The 16,901-nt window shown below is 43.5% G+C and overlaps 1 protein-coding gene across 1 annotated transcript in view; it reads right to left on the bottom strand.

Moving 5' to 3' along the window:
- Window positions 1-16,901, bottom strand: part of LOC122816787 (dynein axonemal heavy chain 8-like) — a 9,517,065-nt gene that overhangs the window by 1,643,315 nt on the left and 7,856,849 nt on the right. Inside the window, 1 exon segment of the mRNA XM_044089814.1 lies at window positions 13,231-13,365. Within this exon segment, the coding sequence (XP_043945749.1) occupies window positions 13,231-13,365 (135 nt within the window).

Genomic DNA, 16,901 nt, shown 5'->3' with positions numbered 1-16,901 from the left:
CAATAGACTAAGCACAAGTTGTATGTTAAACTAACAGTATTGCACACACTAAATAAGAATGATATAAACAATATTCTATCAAACTAACACTAGCCTAACTTACTAGGGAGAATAATTTTTAATAAGAAAATAGAAGGGACCACATGTTAAACAATTTAACAAAAAAAAACAAGAAGAGAAAGGCACATAAGTATTTTCTTAGGAGCTTCAGTAAAACATGTCTGAAACTGTGGAGTGGCAAATGAGATTAGAGGTGACTTAGTAATGCATGACATTATGGGAGGGGAACTGTGATTTGGAGCCAAAATTCTGAAGTCTCGGCCTTGGATCTGATCAGATCTAATAACCCACAAGTTGAAGCAGACTGAAAAGACAACAATGGATTACAAGTTTTAAGTAGAAAACATACAAAAAAGTTAGTTTTAATAACCTTTTTTCCACAAATGTAAAAGATAGCACTCCACAGTAAAAAGTGACAGAAAGTCATGTGACATTCCCTTAAAACACTTTTTCCAAACTTAGTTTTACAGAAAAAGCTAAGTTTCTGATAAAAATATTAATATGTAAAGTTTTTAAGAGAAGGAACAGCGATGGAGAAATCACCCTTGACTGCCGATGCTTGAAAGGCTTTAAGAGGAACATTATTCAGCATTGGGAAAGCTCTGAAGGGCTTAGTGCCCAAACCATGAGAAAGACAGATGTTGACTACATGACTCAAGTTGCGGATTTACAACACCAGCTGGATGAGAATTTAATACAAAATAAAAACAGGATCAATAAGACTAATAGTGATGAAGATCTATCCTTCGTAACAAGTGATAGAGCAGATATTACTGTATTAGAAGCTGAAGATTCTTCAGCTGGTCAGCAAAGATATTCTTGTAATTGGGGATTCAATTATTAGAGGAACTGATATGTATATTTCCAGAGATTATAATGAACATCGAATAGTGTTATGCTTGCCAGGAGCGAAAACAGAAGAAGTGAGACAAGCCTTGGAATGCCTTAATGTAAGGAAGTATGGCTCTGTTTTTATTCATGTTGGAACAAATGATGTCACCAGCAGGGATTCTCTGACTGTTAGTAGGGAACTGACAGCCCTCTTAGACAGTGTTGCTTGCACTGGTGTTAGGACGTATTTTACACAAATCACCTATAGAAAGGATAGTCAGGTCACTGTGAATGAAAAGATTTTTGGGGTAAATACCTATATGGAAAAAATGTTCTGTTTTAAAAAATGGAAATGTGTAGCGCATCCAAGACTAGTTTTGGGCACATGTGTTCAGACAAGATAGTGTGCATTTGTCTAGATCAGGGAAGAGAATTTTTGCAGCAGATATTTTGCAATATTTGACAAACACTAGGTTCATAGGTTCATAGGTTCATACTAGGCTATCTGCCCGAGGGCATTTACAAGCCTAGCCCATAGTTTTGTGGCTTACGCCACCCCTTTAGTATGGGGAACTATACCCATTATTTTGCTGTGCCTCTGTCGAGCAGTGACACTGAGGTAATCCCTGGGGTATATCTGCGATCTCCCATCCATTGGTCAAGATTTCTCTTGAACAAGGCCAGCGAGGTGCTCTGCCTCACATATACCGGGATTTTATTCCACAGCATAGGAGTCTTTGGGTGATGAATCTATCCCTCCAGCACGCCCTATTAATAGCCGTGTCGAGGTTTAAGTCTCCGCCCTTGTGGCTCTGACGGATCTAGATTTTTGAGGTGAAGCATATTCATCAAATCTGGGTTTGACATGGCCTTGTATGTTAGGCAAAGGTCACCTCTGAGCAAGCGGTGGCGACTGAATAGAGCTGGAGTTCTTTCAGTCGGGCAGCATAGGACAGATGTTTGAGACCCTTTATCCTTTTGGTGAGGAACTTTGTGGCCTCTCCAGCTGCTGCAAGTGTCGGGTCAGATACATTCCGAATGGGGCATTGTACTCAATCATTGGTCTGATGAGTGATGAGTATAGGAGACTATGACCTCCCTTGATCTAGATGAGAATCCCTTCATGATAAGGTGGGCAATGTAGAAGGTCTTCCTAACTACTTTAGCTACATGGGTGTCGAATGACAGACTACTATCAACCTGGGTCCCCAGGTCCCTGATAACTTCTTCTGTGCTCAGTGGATTGCCACCTATTTGGTAGCTAGGGGTAACCTTGTTTTTCCCGAAGGGTATGACTATGCATTTTTGGCATTTAACTTTAGGCCATGGCTCTGGCACCAGTTATCCGTTTCTGTGAGACCCTTCTGAAGGATATCTGTGTCAGATGTGTTTTCTACTATGGCCCAGTTTGCAGTCATCTGCAAACTTTGTCAGCCATAACCCTCCTGTGTTTGCTTGTACTTCGGAAAAGTAGATGCCAAACAAGAGTGGGCCCAGGACTGAGCCCTGTGGTACACCACTTGTGACAGGCTTTGAGTCTGACATGGCGCCAGCAACTCTGACCCTGTGGGTTCTGTCACTCAGCCAGTTTGCAACCCATCTTGTGATGTATGGGTTAACATTTAAGCTGATGAGTTTTTCAATGATACCCGAGTGGGGTATTGTATCGAAGGCCTTCGCCAGATCGAGGTAGGCTGTATGGACTGCCTTTCCTCATCAATGGCTTTGGTGGCTGTTTCGAAAAAGTCAACCAAGTTTAGAAGGCATGATCTGCCTTTGACAAAGCCAAACTGGGATGGATCCAAAGTCTGCAAATTCCCTATGTCTTTATTTATGAGGTCCATTATGATCCTCTCCATGGCTTTGCAGATAAGGCTTGTCAAGCTAATGGGCGGTAATTTCCAGAGTCGGTGGAGGCACCGCCTTTGTGAAGTGGGACCACAGTTGCAGTGCGCCACTCCCTGGGTACGTATCCAGAGGTAAGACTATGATTAAACAGCTGTCCTAGCTGTGGGTTTAATTCCTCGTTGAGTTCGTGGAGCACACAGCCGGGGACACCATCAGGTCCCATGGATGCTGTGTTTTTTGCTTTGGAGAGAGCAGTTCTCACTTGGGCGTTGGAGATGTTTGGGGGGCTGCAATTGCTTGGTATAGATATCTCTCCTTTTGGGGGGGGGAGTTTGCACTGAACCTGTCAGCCAGTATGTTGGCAATGTCTGTAGGATCAGTAATCTTCACATCATTTTGAACTAGTTCTGAGCATATCTGGGAGTTTCCACAGGTTTCTAACATAGCTAAAGAAGGCCTTATGATTGTCTTTTGAGTCTTTAGCTATTTTTCTCTCAAAATTTGCTTTGGATGATTTTATGAGAGCTCTTAGTTTTTTACTTATAGTGATCAAGGGTGTCTTACCTTTTAAGGATTTTGCTCTATCTTGTAGTAGCTTCCTCCTTTTGTTGTAGAGTTTGTTTATGGCTGGGGTCCACCAGACTGGACGCTTGCCTTTGGTACAAAGAGTCTTTGTTTTGCTTGGGATTGCCTTATCCATGCAGTCCTGCAGGTGCTGGTAGAAGGCATTTGTAAGTGATTCAGCGGCTTGAGTACTGTTTTCCACGGCTCGGGGCCTTAAAGGAGACCACACTAGTCTTTAGAAGTGTGAAGTCGGCTTTCGAGAAGTTCTTTACTGTGGTCTTTTTTATTTCAGGTGGGGGTGGGATGAGGACCTCCAGCGAGATTAGTTTGTGATCTGATCTCACCAGTGAGGGGTATACTTCCGGTGTTGAACATTGTGCTCCCATGTTCGTGATGATGAGATCAAGTATGTTTTCTCCTAGGCAGGATTTTTGCCATGTTGAAAACTTAACAGCCCACAGATAGCAACATTTGATACCTCTCTTCTTCTTCTTTCGGCTTTTCCCGGTTAGGGGTCACCACAGCGGATCACCTGTCCGCTCATGACTGGCAATGGAGTTTTACGGCGTTGAGTTGCCAGCCAGCCGCCCAACCTTCCACAGAAGGCACACACATGCATACACTCATGCTTAGGGACAATTTAGAGTGTCCAATCCACCTACAGCATGTCTTTGGGATGTGGGAGGAAACCCAAGCGACCACAGGGAGGACATGCAGACTCCACACAGAAGGCACCCCAGCCGAGAATCGAATGAAGAACCTCTTGCTGTGAGGCGGCAACGCTAACCACTGCACCACCGTGGCCTCTTTGATGGTTGTTAATGCTAGGAACATTAATAATAAAGTTTTTTTACTGGAAAATTTGCTACGTTCCCACAAGATTGATGTTGTTATTGTTTCTGAAACATGGTTAAAGAATAATGACTGGAAATCAGTTCCGTCAGGGTATAAGTGTTTTTACTGTAACAGACATTCTAACAAAAACTCAGGTGGAGTTGTTATGATATGGATTAAAGATAGCTATGAGACCTGTGATTATAACATGTTCAATGATAACACCAACACTATAGACTGTGTAACTGTGGCAATAAAGATAACACTGAAACATTTAACAATTGTTGGAGTGTATAGACCACCACAGTCAAGTGCAGATGACCTGGATGAATTCATACATTTCTTGCATGAAACACAGGAGGGAAGAATAATATTAGCTGGGGACTTAAATTTACCAAAAACAGACTGGCATAATATTGATTCTACAGTGTTAGTAAGGAAATTATTCACAACGTATATTGAGGAACAACAATTGCTTCAGATTGTAAAAAACCTACCAGGGGACAGAACATACTAGACATTGTTTGTGTTCCCAAAGAAATTACTGTAACTTCAAGTCAAGTTTTTCCACCACTGATGTGCAGTTATCATGGGGTTATAAAGGTTAATTTGTTACTAGATAATTTTGCCAAACTGAAATCTAAGCCAATGCACAAAAGGTTAATTACAGAATATATGGAAGCAAAACAATCACTATGTAAATCTAACTGGAGTGAGGTGTTCAGTGGAAAAACTGCAAATGGAATGTTGAACGTTTTGAAAGAGAAATTGTTTTGGTGCAAAAAATCAAAATAATGTTTAACATCAGAATCTAGGCATACAACATCAGGAGGATATATTTCCATAAGAACAAGATGTCTGATTAAGGTGAGAGACAAAAAATACAAGAAATGGAAGAGAGGTTGAATTACAACTTTGAAAACTGAAATAAACAAACTGGACAAACATATTAAGCATAGTGTAAGACAAGATAAAAAAATAATGAAGAAAATGTATGTAAAGATATTGAGCATAATAGGAAACCTTTTTATAGATATACAGGAAGTGGAAGGGGTAAAGACACACAGATTGATAAACTGTGTGCAGATTCTAAAAATTATTCTCAGACGCAACAGATTATAGATATATTTACAAAATCTTATGCAAAACACTTTGACTCCACAAAAGGGGTGGTAAGTTGTCCTAGTGACATCCAGGTAACCCCTGATACTGGAATCAAATTAGATTACATTGAAAAAGAACTGCGCAAACTGGATCCAAACAAAGCACAGGGAGGAGATGGAATTAGTAACAATGACCTGTGAACACTTCAGCAAGAAATTACAGTACCATTAAATGTATTATTCACTAGGTCATATAAATATGGGGAGATTCCTCAAGACTGGAGACATGCGCTCATTAAATCTGTTTTTAAGGGAAAGGGGAGTAGGACAAACCCACAGTCATATAGACCCTTACGCCTACTTTCATGTTATGGAAAAATAATGGAGAAGGTAATATTGGATAAGTTATTGTCAGAACTGGATAGGTTGAGACTTGAAATCATATATCAGCATGCATATGTTGAAAACAGAGCTATTACCACCTGTAACATGATGTCCTATAACAATATAATAACAGCTATGAATGAAATAAATTGTGTTGTGATGTTATTTATATAGATTTTAACTTCAGAATTTGACAGGGATACACACATAACACTGATCAATAAATTAGTACAACTAGGTATTGATGTACTCTTGATAAGATGGATAGCTACATGGCTTAGAAATAGGACATGGTAAGTATCATACAGCAACTGGACAGGTGAAATCCTTGGTTACAGACAGGGTGTCCCACAGGACTCTGTCCTAGGCCCTTACTTGTTTTGATTGCATCTTTCAGACATAACATTTTCATCTGAGGTGTTCTACAGTCTATATGCAGATGACATGAAATTGGGTAAAAAAGAAGTTATGTTCTTACCATAACGTTCCATGTGAATTGTTCATCTCGCCTTTCTTCTTATGCACGGGTTCGGAGCCGACCCTCGGCTCCGAGTCGGCCACATCACAAGCTCTGCATCTAAGAGAAGCTCGAGGCCCAGTTCCTATCCCATGATCCCCTACTGCTATCCCTCAGATCTAGTTTGCTAAGAAACCAGACTTCAATAACATAACTAACCCCTTTGCCAACTCTCTCATCCACACAAGATTGAAATACTCAAATTATACACAGGCATACAGTAATGAGTACATCTAAAGGAAGCAGATAGTGACAGGTAACCCCAAGAAAGTAACCAGACACCAGTCATAACCGTTCTTCCAGAATGTGGAGGGGGATGGAGGGAGGGATTGTAAGAACAAAGGCGAGATGAACAATTCACATGGAACGTTATGGTAAGAACATAACTTCTCTATGTGAAATTGTTCAATCTCGCTGTTTGTTCTTACGCACGGGTAGTGTCCCTAGCACCGCAACCCTGGGTGGCTCACGGAAGAACATTACTGAGAACCATAGAACCAAAGGAAGCCCTGTCCCTGGAGGTCCTGTCCACTTTGTAGTGAATAATAAACGTATGAGGTTTGGCCCAAGTAGCCGCCGCACATATGGTATTCAACGGTAAACGATTGGCATGGGCCAGAGAAGTGGAAACAGCCCTGGTAGAATGAGCTTTAGGTTTGAACAGAAGAGACTGCTTGGAGGATGAACAGACAAAATTTATACAGTCTGACAGCCACTTAGATAGCGTGCATTTTGTCACTGCCAGTCCTTTCTTATTTTCATAAGGAAACAAAAAGTTGATCTGATCTCCTACATTCCTTGGTTCTGTCCAGATAAAATCTCAACTGTCTGTGGACGTCCAATTTGTGTAACATGTATTCCAATTTATTAGAATGGTTCCTGAAAAAAGTGGGAAGCTCAATGGATTGATTAATATGAAATACTGAACATACTTTCGGCAGAAAGGATGGATTAGTAGGCAAGGTGACCCTGTCTGGGTGAAAGACTATATACGGGGGGGTCTAATCGACAATGCCTGTAGGTCCGAGATTCTGTGAGCTGAAGTGATTGCCACCAGAAACAGGGTTTTCCAGGATAGATACTTAAGTGGACACGTCGAAGCTGGCTCGGAGGGCTCAAACATAAGTTGAGACAGCATTAGATTCACATTCCAGGGAAATACCGGGTTTTGTATGGGTGGCCTGAGATGGAATGTACCCTTCATAAATGCTCTACAAAGTCTGTGGGACATAACTGTAGCTCCCCCTTCACCCACATGAAAATTTGATATGGCAGCTAGTTGAATTCTTATCGTGGAAGTCGAAGGCCCTTGATGAAAGCATGTGGAGAGAAATTCTAAAATTTTGTGAATAGGGGCCACTAAAGGGTCTATACCCTGTCTGGAGGCCCAACATGCAAAACGTTTCCACTTGCTTCTATACAGCTTTCTTGTGGAAGTTTTGTGGGAAGAAACTAAAATGTGCTGCACTGCCGGGGATAAAAAGTCCGACCTGGCTAGGTTGGGAAGTGCAGCAGCCAAGCTGTCAGTTAGAGGGACTGAAGAGATGGGTGAGGAACTCCTGACGAGTGGGTCAGCAGGTCTGGCACTGGGTCCAGAGTCCAAGGTTCCTCCATCTGGTGAGCTTGAAGAAAGGGAAACCAGATCTGTCGAGGCCAAAATGGTGCTATCAAGGTGATCGTCCTTCCCAGACCTTTGGCTTTCTGTAGAAATTTGGGAATTAATGGAATAGGAGGGAAGGCAAAGAGGAGACCCGGGGGCCAATCATGCACTAGTGCATCCCTGGGGGCACCCCCGGAGGGGGAAGTAAGGCGAAGTAGCTTCTGCATTTGGCATTCAAGGGGGAAGCAAAGAGATTGCAGCAAGGCTGGCCCCATCTGTGGAAGATCTCCTCCGCAATTTGATTCTTGAGGGACCACTCGTGAGGTAACAGGATGGCTCTGCTCAACCTGTCCGCTATGATGTTGGATGTTCCCGGGATGTGCGTTGCTATTAGAAAGCGTCCGGTGGACACAGCCCATTGCCAGATTCTCAGGGTCTCTCTGCATAAGGGGTAAGACCTGGTTCCTCCCTGTTTGTTTATGTACCAGACTACTGACATATTGTCCGTCTGAACTGCCACTGTTCCCAGAGATAAGGAGTTGTGAAAGTGTTGCAACGCCAGGAACAATGCTCTCAGCTCCAGGACACTGATGTGCAGGTTGTGTTCTATTTTCGACCACTCTCCTTGGACTGTTCTCCCCTGAAAAAGTCCCCCCCACCCTATCAGGGAAGCTTCCGTGGTTATTGTGGCTACAGGGGCAGGGAGTGCAAATGGACTCCCCATCGTCAGTTCCTGATTGTTTATCCACCAACGGAGGTCCCGCTTGCAAGTTTCCGTGATTAAGATTCTGTGTGACAACGGTAACCGTTGGAACGACCACTGAGCAAAGAGGAGCCACTGGAGGATCCTCATGTGCATTCTCCCTAGGGGAACTGAAATAAGGGTAGCTGCCATCATGCCCAATACTTTCAAGACTTGTACCGCGGGGACTTTTTTGTTTTGAAGAAGAATAGAGACCTGATCACTCAGGGCTGACACTCTTGCCTGAGGAAGTCTTATCCGTGCTACGGAAGTATCTAACTCTGCTCCTATGAATAAGATATGCTGTGAGGGCGACAAGGAAGATTTTTCGAAGTTCACTGCTATTCCTAAGCTGGAACAGAGGTTGATTGTATAAGTCCCTGGCTTGCACTAGGTGATGCTTGATGGTGGCGGTAAGGAGCCAGTAGTCCAGATACGGAAACACTCTGAATCCCCATCGTCTCAGGTGAGACGCCACTACTGCCATGCACTTGGTGAACACCCTGGGGGCTGAGGTGAGGCCAAAGGGCAGATCTCGAAACTGAAAATGACTGGCTCCCAGCCAGAAGAGCAGATGATCTCTGGATGGCCTGGCCATTTTTATGTGGTAGTACGCATCCTTGAGATCTATAGAGCACATCCAATCATTCGTTTGAAGAAACGGAAGAATCGACTGTAGTGTGACCATCCGGAATTTTTCCTTCTTCACAAAGGTGTTGAGTCTGCTGAGGTCCAGTACTGGCCTTCAGTCCCCTGTTTTCTTTGGAACTAAAAAGAACCTTGAGTAAGTTCCGGATCCTATTTGGTCCGCCGGGACTGGCTGGATGACTCTTTTTTTTCTAACAGCCTTTGTACTTCTATAGCTGCTTGATCCCGCAGAGCGGGTGGAACATCTGGGAATCTTTTTTGGGTGGGTGGTTTGTTTAGAAAGGGAATATCGTATCCTCTGGTTATTATGCTTTTTACCCAGGAATCTGATGTGAGATTTAGCCAGGCCTCCGGGTATAAAGCCAAGCGACCCCCGACTGCCTCCAGAGCAGGACAGCCGGGCCTCCACTCAGGAGTGCTGGAAGGGCTTCCCAGGGATGGTATCCCTGTCACCCTGGTTTTGTGGACCCCCTCTGCTGCCTGGGTGGCGTCTTCCATTTCTTCCCACTCCTCTGCCTCTGGAGGGGGTATCTCTAGGTGCCAACTGGAAAGATCCCAGAGTCTTCTGGAACCACATTTTTCCACCTCGTTGCCCTTTGGGGTATAGTCTAGAGGGGGCGGAAAAACAGACCCCTACGGCAGACGGGGTCTTTCACTCTTGCTCGCACCTAGTGAGTGTCTCCTTCACTTTGGGCCCAAACAAGGAGGCACCATCAACAGGGGCATTAGTAAAGGAAGACTTAAAGGCTTCTGCAAAGGAGCAGAGGCACATCCAGGATTGTCTCCGCAGGGCAATCGCTGAGGCTGCCGCCCTACTCTAACCTTCGGCCGCATATATGAGCCTCATGGACGAGTTAACTATTGAAGTAAGGGTGTTAAGCTGTGCTGTCACCTTGTCTGAAACAGCAGCATCTGTGGTACCCTGGAGAGTATCTCCCAACTCCTTAATGAGATCTCTCTGAAGGCACGTAAAATGGGTAAGGTAGTTCAGCGATCACATGGCAAATGTCGCTGAACTAAACACTCGCTTCCCATACCTGTCCATAGTCCTAGAATCCCTGTTAGGAGGATGAACAGAGAAAGACGCTTCGGACATTTCCTTCTTGGTGGCTGCCGCCACCACCATAGCATCGACAGGGACTCCCTTGGTAAGGTAAGCTTTATCTTGGGGGGCAGTAATATATTTATTTGGTCTCCGAGGGACTGGTTCTATGGTATCAGGAGCCTCCCACGTCCTTCGAGCTATTAAATCCATTAACTCATCGAAGGGCGGAGTCACCCAGCATGTGGAAGGTTGAGCCCCAAATGCCTTCAGCAACACCAACTCATCCTCAGTGGGGGCAAGTGTCTGCCAGCTACCCCTCTGTTTTAAAATTTCTAAGATGTCAGCGAATGAGACATCCTCGGGGGAGGACCGTGGGGACCCCTCTGACTCATCCAGGTCGGTGTCCGATGTCAATGATTCCTGTGGGGAATCAATGTGCCTCCTCTTGCACAATCTCTTCCTCGGAATTTCATCAGAGGGGGCATCTGGTGAAGCTTCCGAGGCACAGGGTTCACCCTCTGGGGCTGGCTGAAGCACTGGGTCTCTACGCTTGGTGGGGATCAAGGGGGCAGAAGCAGAACACGGTCCCTTCAGGGAAGGAGAAGTGGACTCTGATGATGTGAGTGTCTGACCAGACAAGACCTTCCTCATGGCGTCGAAGGCACCGGAGCCCCAGGCCGAGGACTCCACCGGATCCGAAGAACACGGTAGCTTACCCGGTACCGGAGCCACAGGCTCCAATCCAGAGGACGGAGCCGAGCTAATCTGTGCCGAGGCCCCGAGGGGAAGAGTTGGCACTGAAAGCTCAGTTCGACTCTCCGCCCCGGAACCAAGGAGAGACTGTCGGCTCCGAGACCCCTCGACAGGCTCCGAGGGTGTCGAGGTCAGTGGTGCCGACAGCACTAAGGAAGGCTTTGGCAGCGGGGGATCAACAAATATCAGATCCTCGACTCCCGGCTCCGAAGACTCGATGGGTCTCGAAGGAAGATTTATGGATGGAACAGGGAGGGCTTCAAGTTTCGAAACCAACTGGGATGAAACCACAATGAGTTTGGACAGAGCCGTGTTCTCCATAAGCTTTTGTACCACTCGATCCACATCGGTGTCCGACATCACCCTGGAGGAACAGGTCGAAGGGGCCGAAGAGGTCACCGAGCGAAGGATCGAAGATGGAGGCACCTCTGGCACTGGCTCCAAGACCTGGGCCTTGAGTCGAGACAACCGCTCGATGCTCGGTTCCAAGATCTGTGGAGCCGGCGACCGAATCTTAATCGAGGTGCTCGGAGTGAAGACTTGGGCTCCGATACCTTCGAAGACTTCGACCCCTTCGAAGACTTTGATGCCTGGTCGGCCTTCTCTAAGGCCTCTTGAAAATCGGGCTTTAGAAGGCCCCTCTCAATAAGCTTCCTGCGTCTCTCCATCATGACCCTTTCACTAAAGGAGTGACAGATGGAACAGTCCTCCTGAAGGTGGAGAGGGCCAAGACAGTAGATGCAGGAGGTACGATTGTCCATAATGGACATCTTCTGTCCACATTGACAGCACTTGATTCCTGATTTAGCTTTCTCAGACATAACTACAAGCTAACCCTAAATATAATAACACAGCTGTAGAAAAAAACACACAGCAAACCACACTAAACTAAGAGTAAATATATGTATAAGGATAGTAATAATTCCGCCAGAGCCCTGACAGAAACAACCGGCCTATTGCCTAGGAGCAGCCGCTCCTACAACTATGACTACTAATATTAAAGAGGATATATCTAATTAACACACACACACAACTCTTTTAAACTAACTATTAATAAAAAACTATTTTTAAAACGTGAAAAAATAAAGTTTTACTGGCCCGAGCTCTCTCATCAACGCGACCTGTTGCAGCGGCAAACTAGATCTGGGGGAAAGCAGCAGGGGATCATGGGATAGGAACTGGGCCTCGAGCTTCTCTTAGATGCAGAGCTTGTGATGTGGCCGACTCGGAGCCGAGGGTTGGCTCTGAACCCGTGCGTAAGAACAAACGGCGAGATCGAACAATTTCACATCTGATTACATGTGTTACAGATAAGGCACATCTGAAAAATAACGAGTAAATTGACCATTTGGGCACAGGAGAATAATATGCTTATAAATATATAAAAAACTAAGCATATCAGATTTGGTAGTTACATTAGACCCAAACTGACTATGGAATAACAATATGGAAACCCTATAAGAAAACAAGTATGAGTAAACTGGAAGGAGTACAATGGAAATATACCAAGGGTATCCACTGATGTGAAAATTTAACTTAATTTAAGTTATTATGAAAAACTCAAATATCTGAACTTGTACAGTGTCTCTTACAGACATCTAAGAGGAGATCTTATTCAGGTATATAGGGCATTTAGTGACAACTACCTCTGGGAATGTTTGGGGTTAACAAAAGTTACTAGAGAATCATCAGACAACCTATGTAGGAGATTCTATAGGAATCAGAAGTGTACTAATTGGTTCTCTGACAGAGTAGCTGATGCATGGAACAGACTACCAAATTACATTAATGCAAGTACTAGTTTAGATATTTTTAAGATCCGCCTGGATACTTATTATGGGAACAAGTGTTTTGGTATATTGGCAAACTAGAAGGGCATTAATGCCAGTGTTTGAAGTATCTGTATGTATGTATGTATGTTCTTCATCTCTGCTCATGCTACCAACAGTTTGTGCATCTGGAAGGTGCCCTTCAGCTCTGAAAGCTGTCCGGCTGTTATAACCTATGCAGGATATAATACATATAGCCAAGCCTACTGCAACAGTGATCCAATGAAGTACATCAGCAAGCATAATAAGATGTCAAAAGTCAGGCAGTCCTGAATGGAAAACTGTTAATATTTTTATTAGAGCATTGTTTTCATTCTATCGAACAGGACTTAATCTAATACTCCTAACCTCTAGAACAAAGGTCAGGATCTACTTTCAAAAATTTGGTTCATATTTCTCACTATATATTGTCACATTCTTGAAAATTCATGTGGTTGAAAAAAGTAACTGGAAAATGTATATCTGCTCTTACCAGTTTAGAAAGGTTCATGTCTCTTAGAACTCTCATGACTATAGTTGATTCATTCTCTGTAGGGTGTGCTCTTTTCTGAGCTCCTAAAGTCCTTAGAACTGAAAGTATATTCCTCAAGCCAAAGTCGTAGTGAACCTGTTAAAAAGTCAGTATAGTGAAAATGAAATGATTTCCTATTACTTTAACCATATTGAAAAATGTTATATACTTACCATAACGTTCCATCTGTGTTGACCATTTTCATTCTTCCTCACCTGTTGGGTTCGGATCTTGGATCCGACTCAGCCATTACTAAAGCTCGTGCTAACCTAAAAGCTCTCAAGTTCCTCTTTTACCCACAATGCACCAACTCTTAACATACTCCAGATCTTGATATATATATATATATATATATATATATATATGTATATATATATATATATATATATATATATATACACACACACACACACACACACACACACACACACACACACACACACACACACACACACTACAGAAGAAACTATCTGGAGCTCAGCATTAAGGACAGTTGTGTGTTATCATATCTCATTCTTCCAGAAGCCTATTGTGATAAGGGTTGGGAGGTTGATGGGCGGGAATTTGAGAAAGAATGAAAATGGACAAAATGGATGGAATGCTAAGGTAAGTAAATAACTTTATCTAATGTTGTCAATTTCCATTCTATCCTCAACTTTTGGGACAGAGCTTCCAGCTACCTAAAATCCCACGTGGACTCTAAGGAAGGATATTCCTGTGCATAGCTGAGCCAAAGGCTACTCTTCCTCTTGAGACCAGATCTAGTTTGTAGTGAGTGATAAAAGTATGAGGATTAGCCCAGGTTGCAGCTGCACATATGTCATCCATGGAAGCTCTAGATAGAAACACTGAAGAAGTTACCATGGACCTAATTGAATGGGCTCTTAAGGTTTTCGTAAGGTTATACCCAATTTTGTTTTATGAATGACATGCAGTCCATCAGCCATCTGGTTTAGGTGACCTGTTTTTCACAATTTAGGATCTGCAAAGGACACAAATAATTTATCTGTCTTTCTAATTTCTTTTGCTCTATGTAAGTAAAAATTAATTTGTCTCTGAACATCTAATAGATGCAGCATATATTCACCTTTGTTTGCAAATTTAGGTAAGAAAACTGGCAAATTAATGGACTGACTGATATTGGACTCTAACACCATCTTAGGAAGGAAAAAAGTGTTGGTATGTAATGTAACACTATCCTTATGAAAGGTCAAGTAGGAAGGTTAGTGGACAGTGCTTGAAGTTAGGAAATTCTTCTAGTAGAGGTAATGGCCACTAGAAAAATAGTTCTCTAGGTCAAAACTTAAGATTGCATTTATCTGCTGGTACAGTCAGAGAATGAATTAAGGCCTGTAGTACCAAGTTCAAATCCTATGGAGGTGTAGGATCTTTGTACGGGATTCTTATCAGGGGTGTGCCTCTCAAAAATGCTTTACAAAATGTAGAAGAGGCCACAGAAGAATTCTCAAATCCAACATGAAAATCAGAGCTTGCTACTAACTGAACTTTAATTGTGGAGGAGCTACGTCCCTTATTAAAAATTGATACCAAAAATAATTCACATACACTATATACAGGAGCTCAGAAAGGGTCAGTGTATAACTGTTGTGCACAGCAAATGAACCTTTTCCATTTACTTGTGCAGTATGGGAAGATAAATGAATACGACAGACAGGGGAAGCGAACATACATTGTCTGGCTATTAATGGAATTGGAGAAACCACACTGTCAGCTTCAGGTTTAAGATATCTGGATGAATTATACTTGTCAGGATGTCTGGATTAGGATCCAGAATCCAAGGTTGGTAAAGCAGATGAGGTCATAGGAAGCAGAACCAAATTTGTTGAGGCCAGTATGGTGCAATGAGGATGACCTTACTCTTCAACCTGACAGCTTTCTACAGGAATTCTGGAGTTAGGGGAATTAGCAGGTAAGCATAAAGTAGATCAGAGGGCCAATCGTGGAGTAGAACATCCCTCTGTGATTCCTCCGGAGGGGGGATTAAGCCAAAATAGCTGCTGCATTTGCCGTTTAGGGGACAAGCAAAAAGATCACAGCAAGGCTGGCTCCTTTGATGTAAAATAATTTCTGTCACTTTCATGCTGAGAGACATGTAAGGTAAGGTAGAAGAATGGACCTGCTCAATTTGGCTACTATCACATTCGACTTCCCCAGAATGTACACTGCTATGAGAAAGCAGCTGGATGAGATCACCCATTGCCACACTCTGAGAGCTTCTCCACACAAGGGGTAAGATCTGGTTCTTTCTTGTTGTATACAAAGCTACTGACATATTGTCCATTGGAATTGAATTATCCCTAAAGGGACAGCACCCTGGAAGGCCTGCAATGCAAAATATACTGTTCTCATCTCTAGGACATTGATATGCAAAATGACCTCCTCGGGGGGGGGGGGGGGCAAGTGCTTTGGAATGTTTTCCCCAGGAAGTGCCCCCCACCCAATCTGGGAAGCGTCCATGGTCACTATGGTCTTGGGTTGAGAGAGAATGAATGGCTGGCCTTGTAGAACTTGATCTGACTGAATCCATGACCAGAGGTATCTCTTGTATGCTTGAGTGATTCCTATCTGAGCTGACATGCACTGGTAAAGAACAGACCATTGTGTTGCTAGCATCCACTGGAGAATACTCATATGAACTCTTGCTAAAAGAACTAAGTTTATGGCAGCTGACATTGACCCCAAGACTTGAAGGATCAACTGGGCTGAAATTGCGGTACTGCAAATTATATTCCTGACCTGGAATCTGATAGTCTGCACTCTTAACAGAGGAAGAGAAGCCATTACTGATATTATGTTGAACACTTCTATGAATTCTAAGGACTGAGTTGGCTGTAGCAGAGACCACCTAACTTATGGTTATCCCTAGATGAGAACAAATCTGAAGAATGTAATCAGTCTCAAGAGAGCTGTTACCACTGCCACACATTTTGTGCACACCCTGGGGGCTGTTGCAAGGCCAAAGGGCAGTGCTGTGTTCTGAACTGATAATGACTGGATCCCAGCCAGAAGCTTAAATACCTTCTGGATTGTCTGTTCATCTTTATGTGATAGTACTCATCCTGAAGGTTTATCGAGCACATCCAGTCATCCTTACCTAAGAAGGGTAAAATGAACTGAAATGTGACCATCCAAAACTTTGTATGTCAAACTGACTTGTTCAAAATGCTGAGATCCAAAACTAGTCTCCAGTCCCCTGTTTTCTTTGGCACTAAAAAGATCTTGAGTATGTTTCGGATTCTGTCTGGTCTGGTGGGACCTCTTGGATGACTCTTTATTCTAGCAGCTTTTGTATTTCTTGGGCTGCTGTTTTCCTCCAACTGGGTGGAACATCAGGAATTTTGTATACAGTTGGTGGAGGAAGGGAAAAAGGAATTATATAACCTCTGGAGATAATCCTCTGCACCCAAGTATCTCCAGTTATATCTAGCCACGCTCTCTAGTGCAGGGATAGTCAACCACCAGTTGTCTCCAAAGATGGATAATTGGGCATCCTTTCTGGAGCGCTGGTAGGGTCTGTCAGAAAAAAAGAATCTCTGGACCCCTGGTTTTGCAGGCCTCCTCTGCTGTGGGAGTGTTGTCGTCCATTAAAATTCCCCCCTCTGCCCCTATTG

This window comes from Protopterus annectens, chromosome 1.part1 (assembly GCF_019279795.1).
Source record: "Protopterus annectens isolate FY-2018-M chromosome 1.part1, PAN1.0, whole genome shotgun sequence".
In the NCBI taxonomy this organism is placed as follows: Eukaryota; Metazoa; Chordata; order Ceratodontiformes; family Protopteridae; genus Protopterus; species Protopterus annectens.
This window is presented reverse-complemented; position numbering and strand designations above follow the sequence as displayed.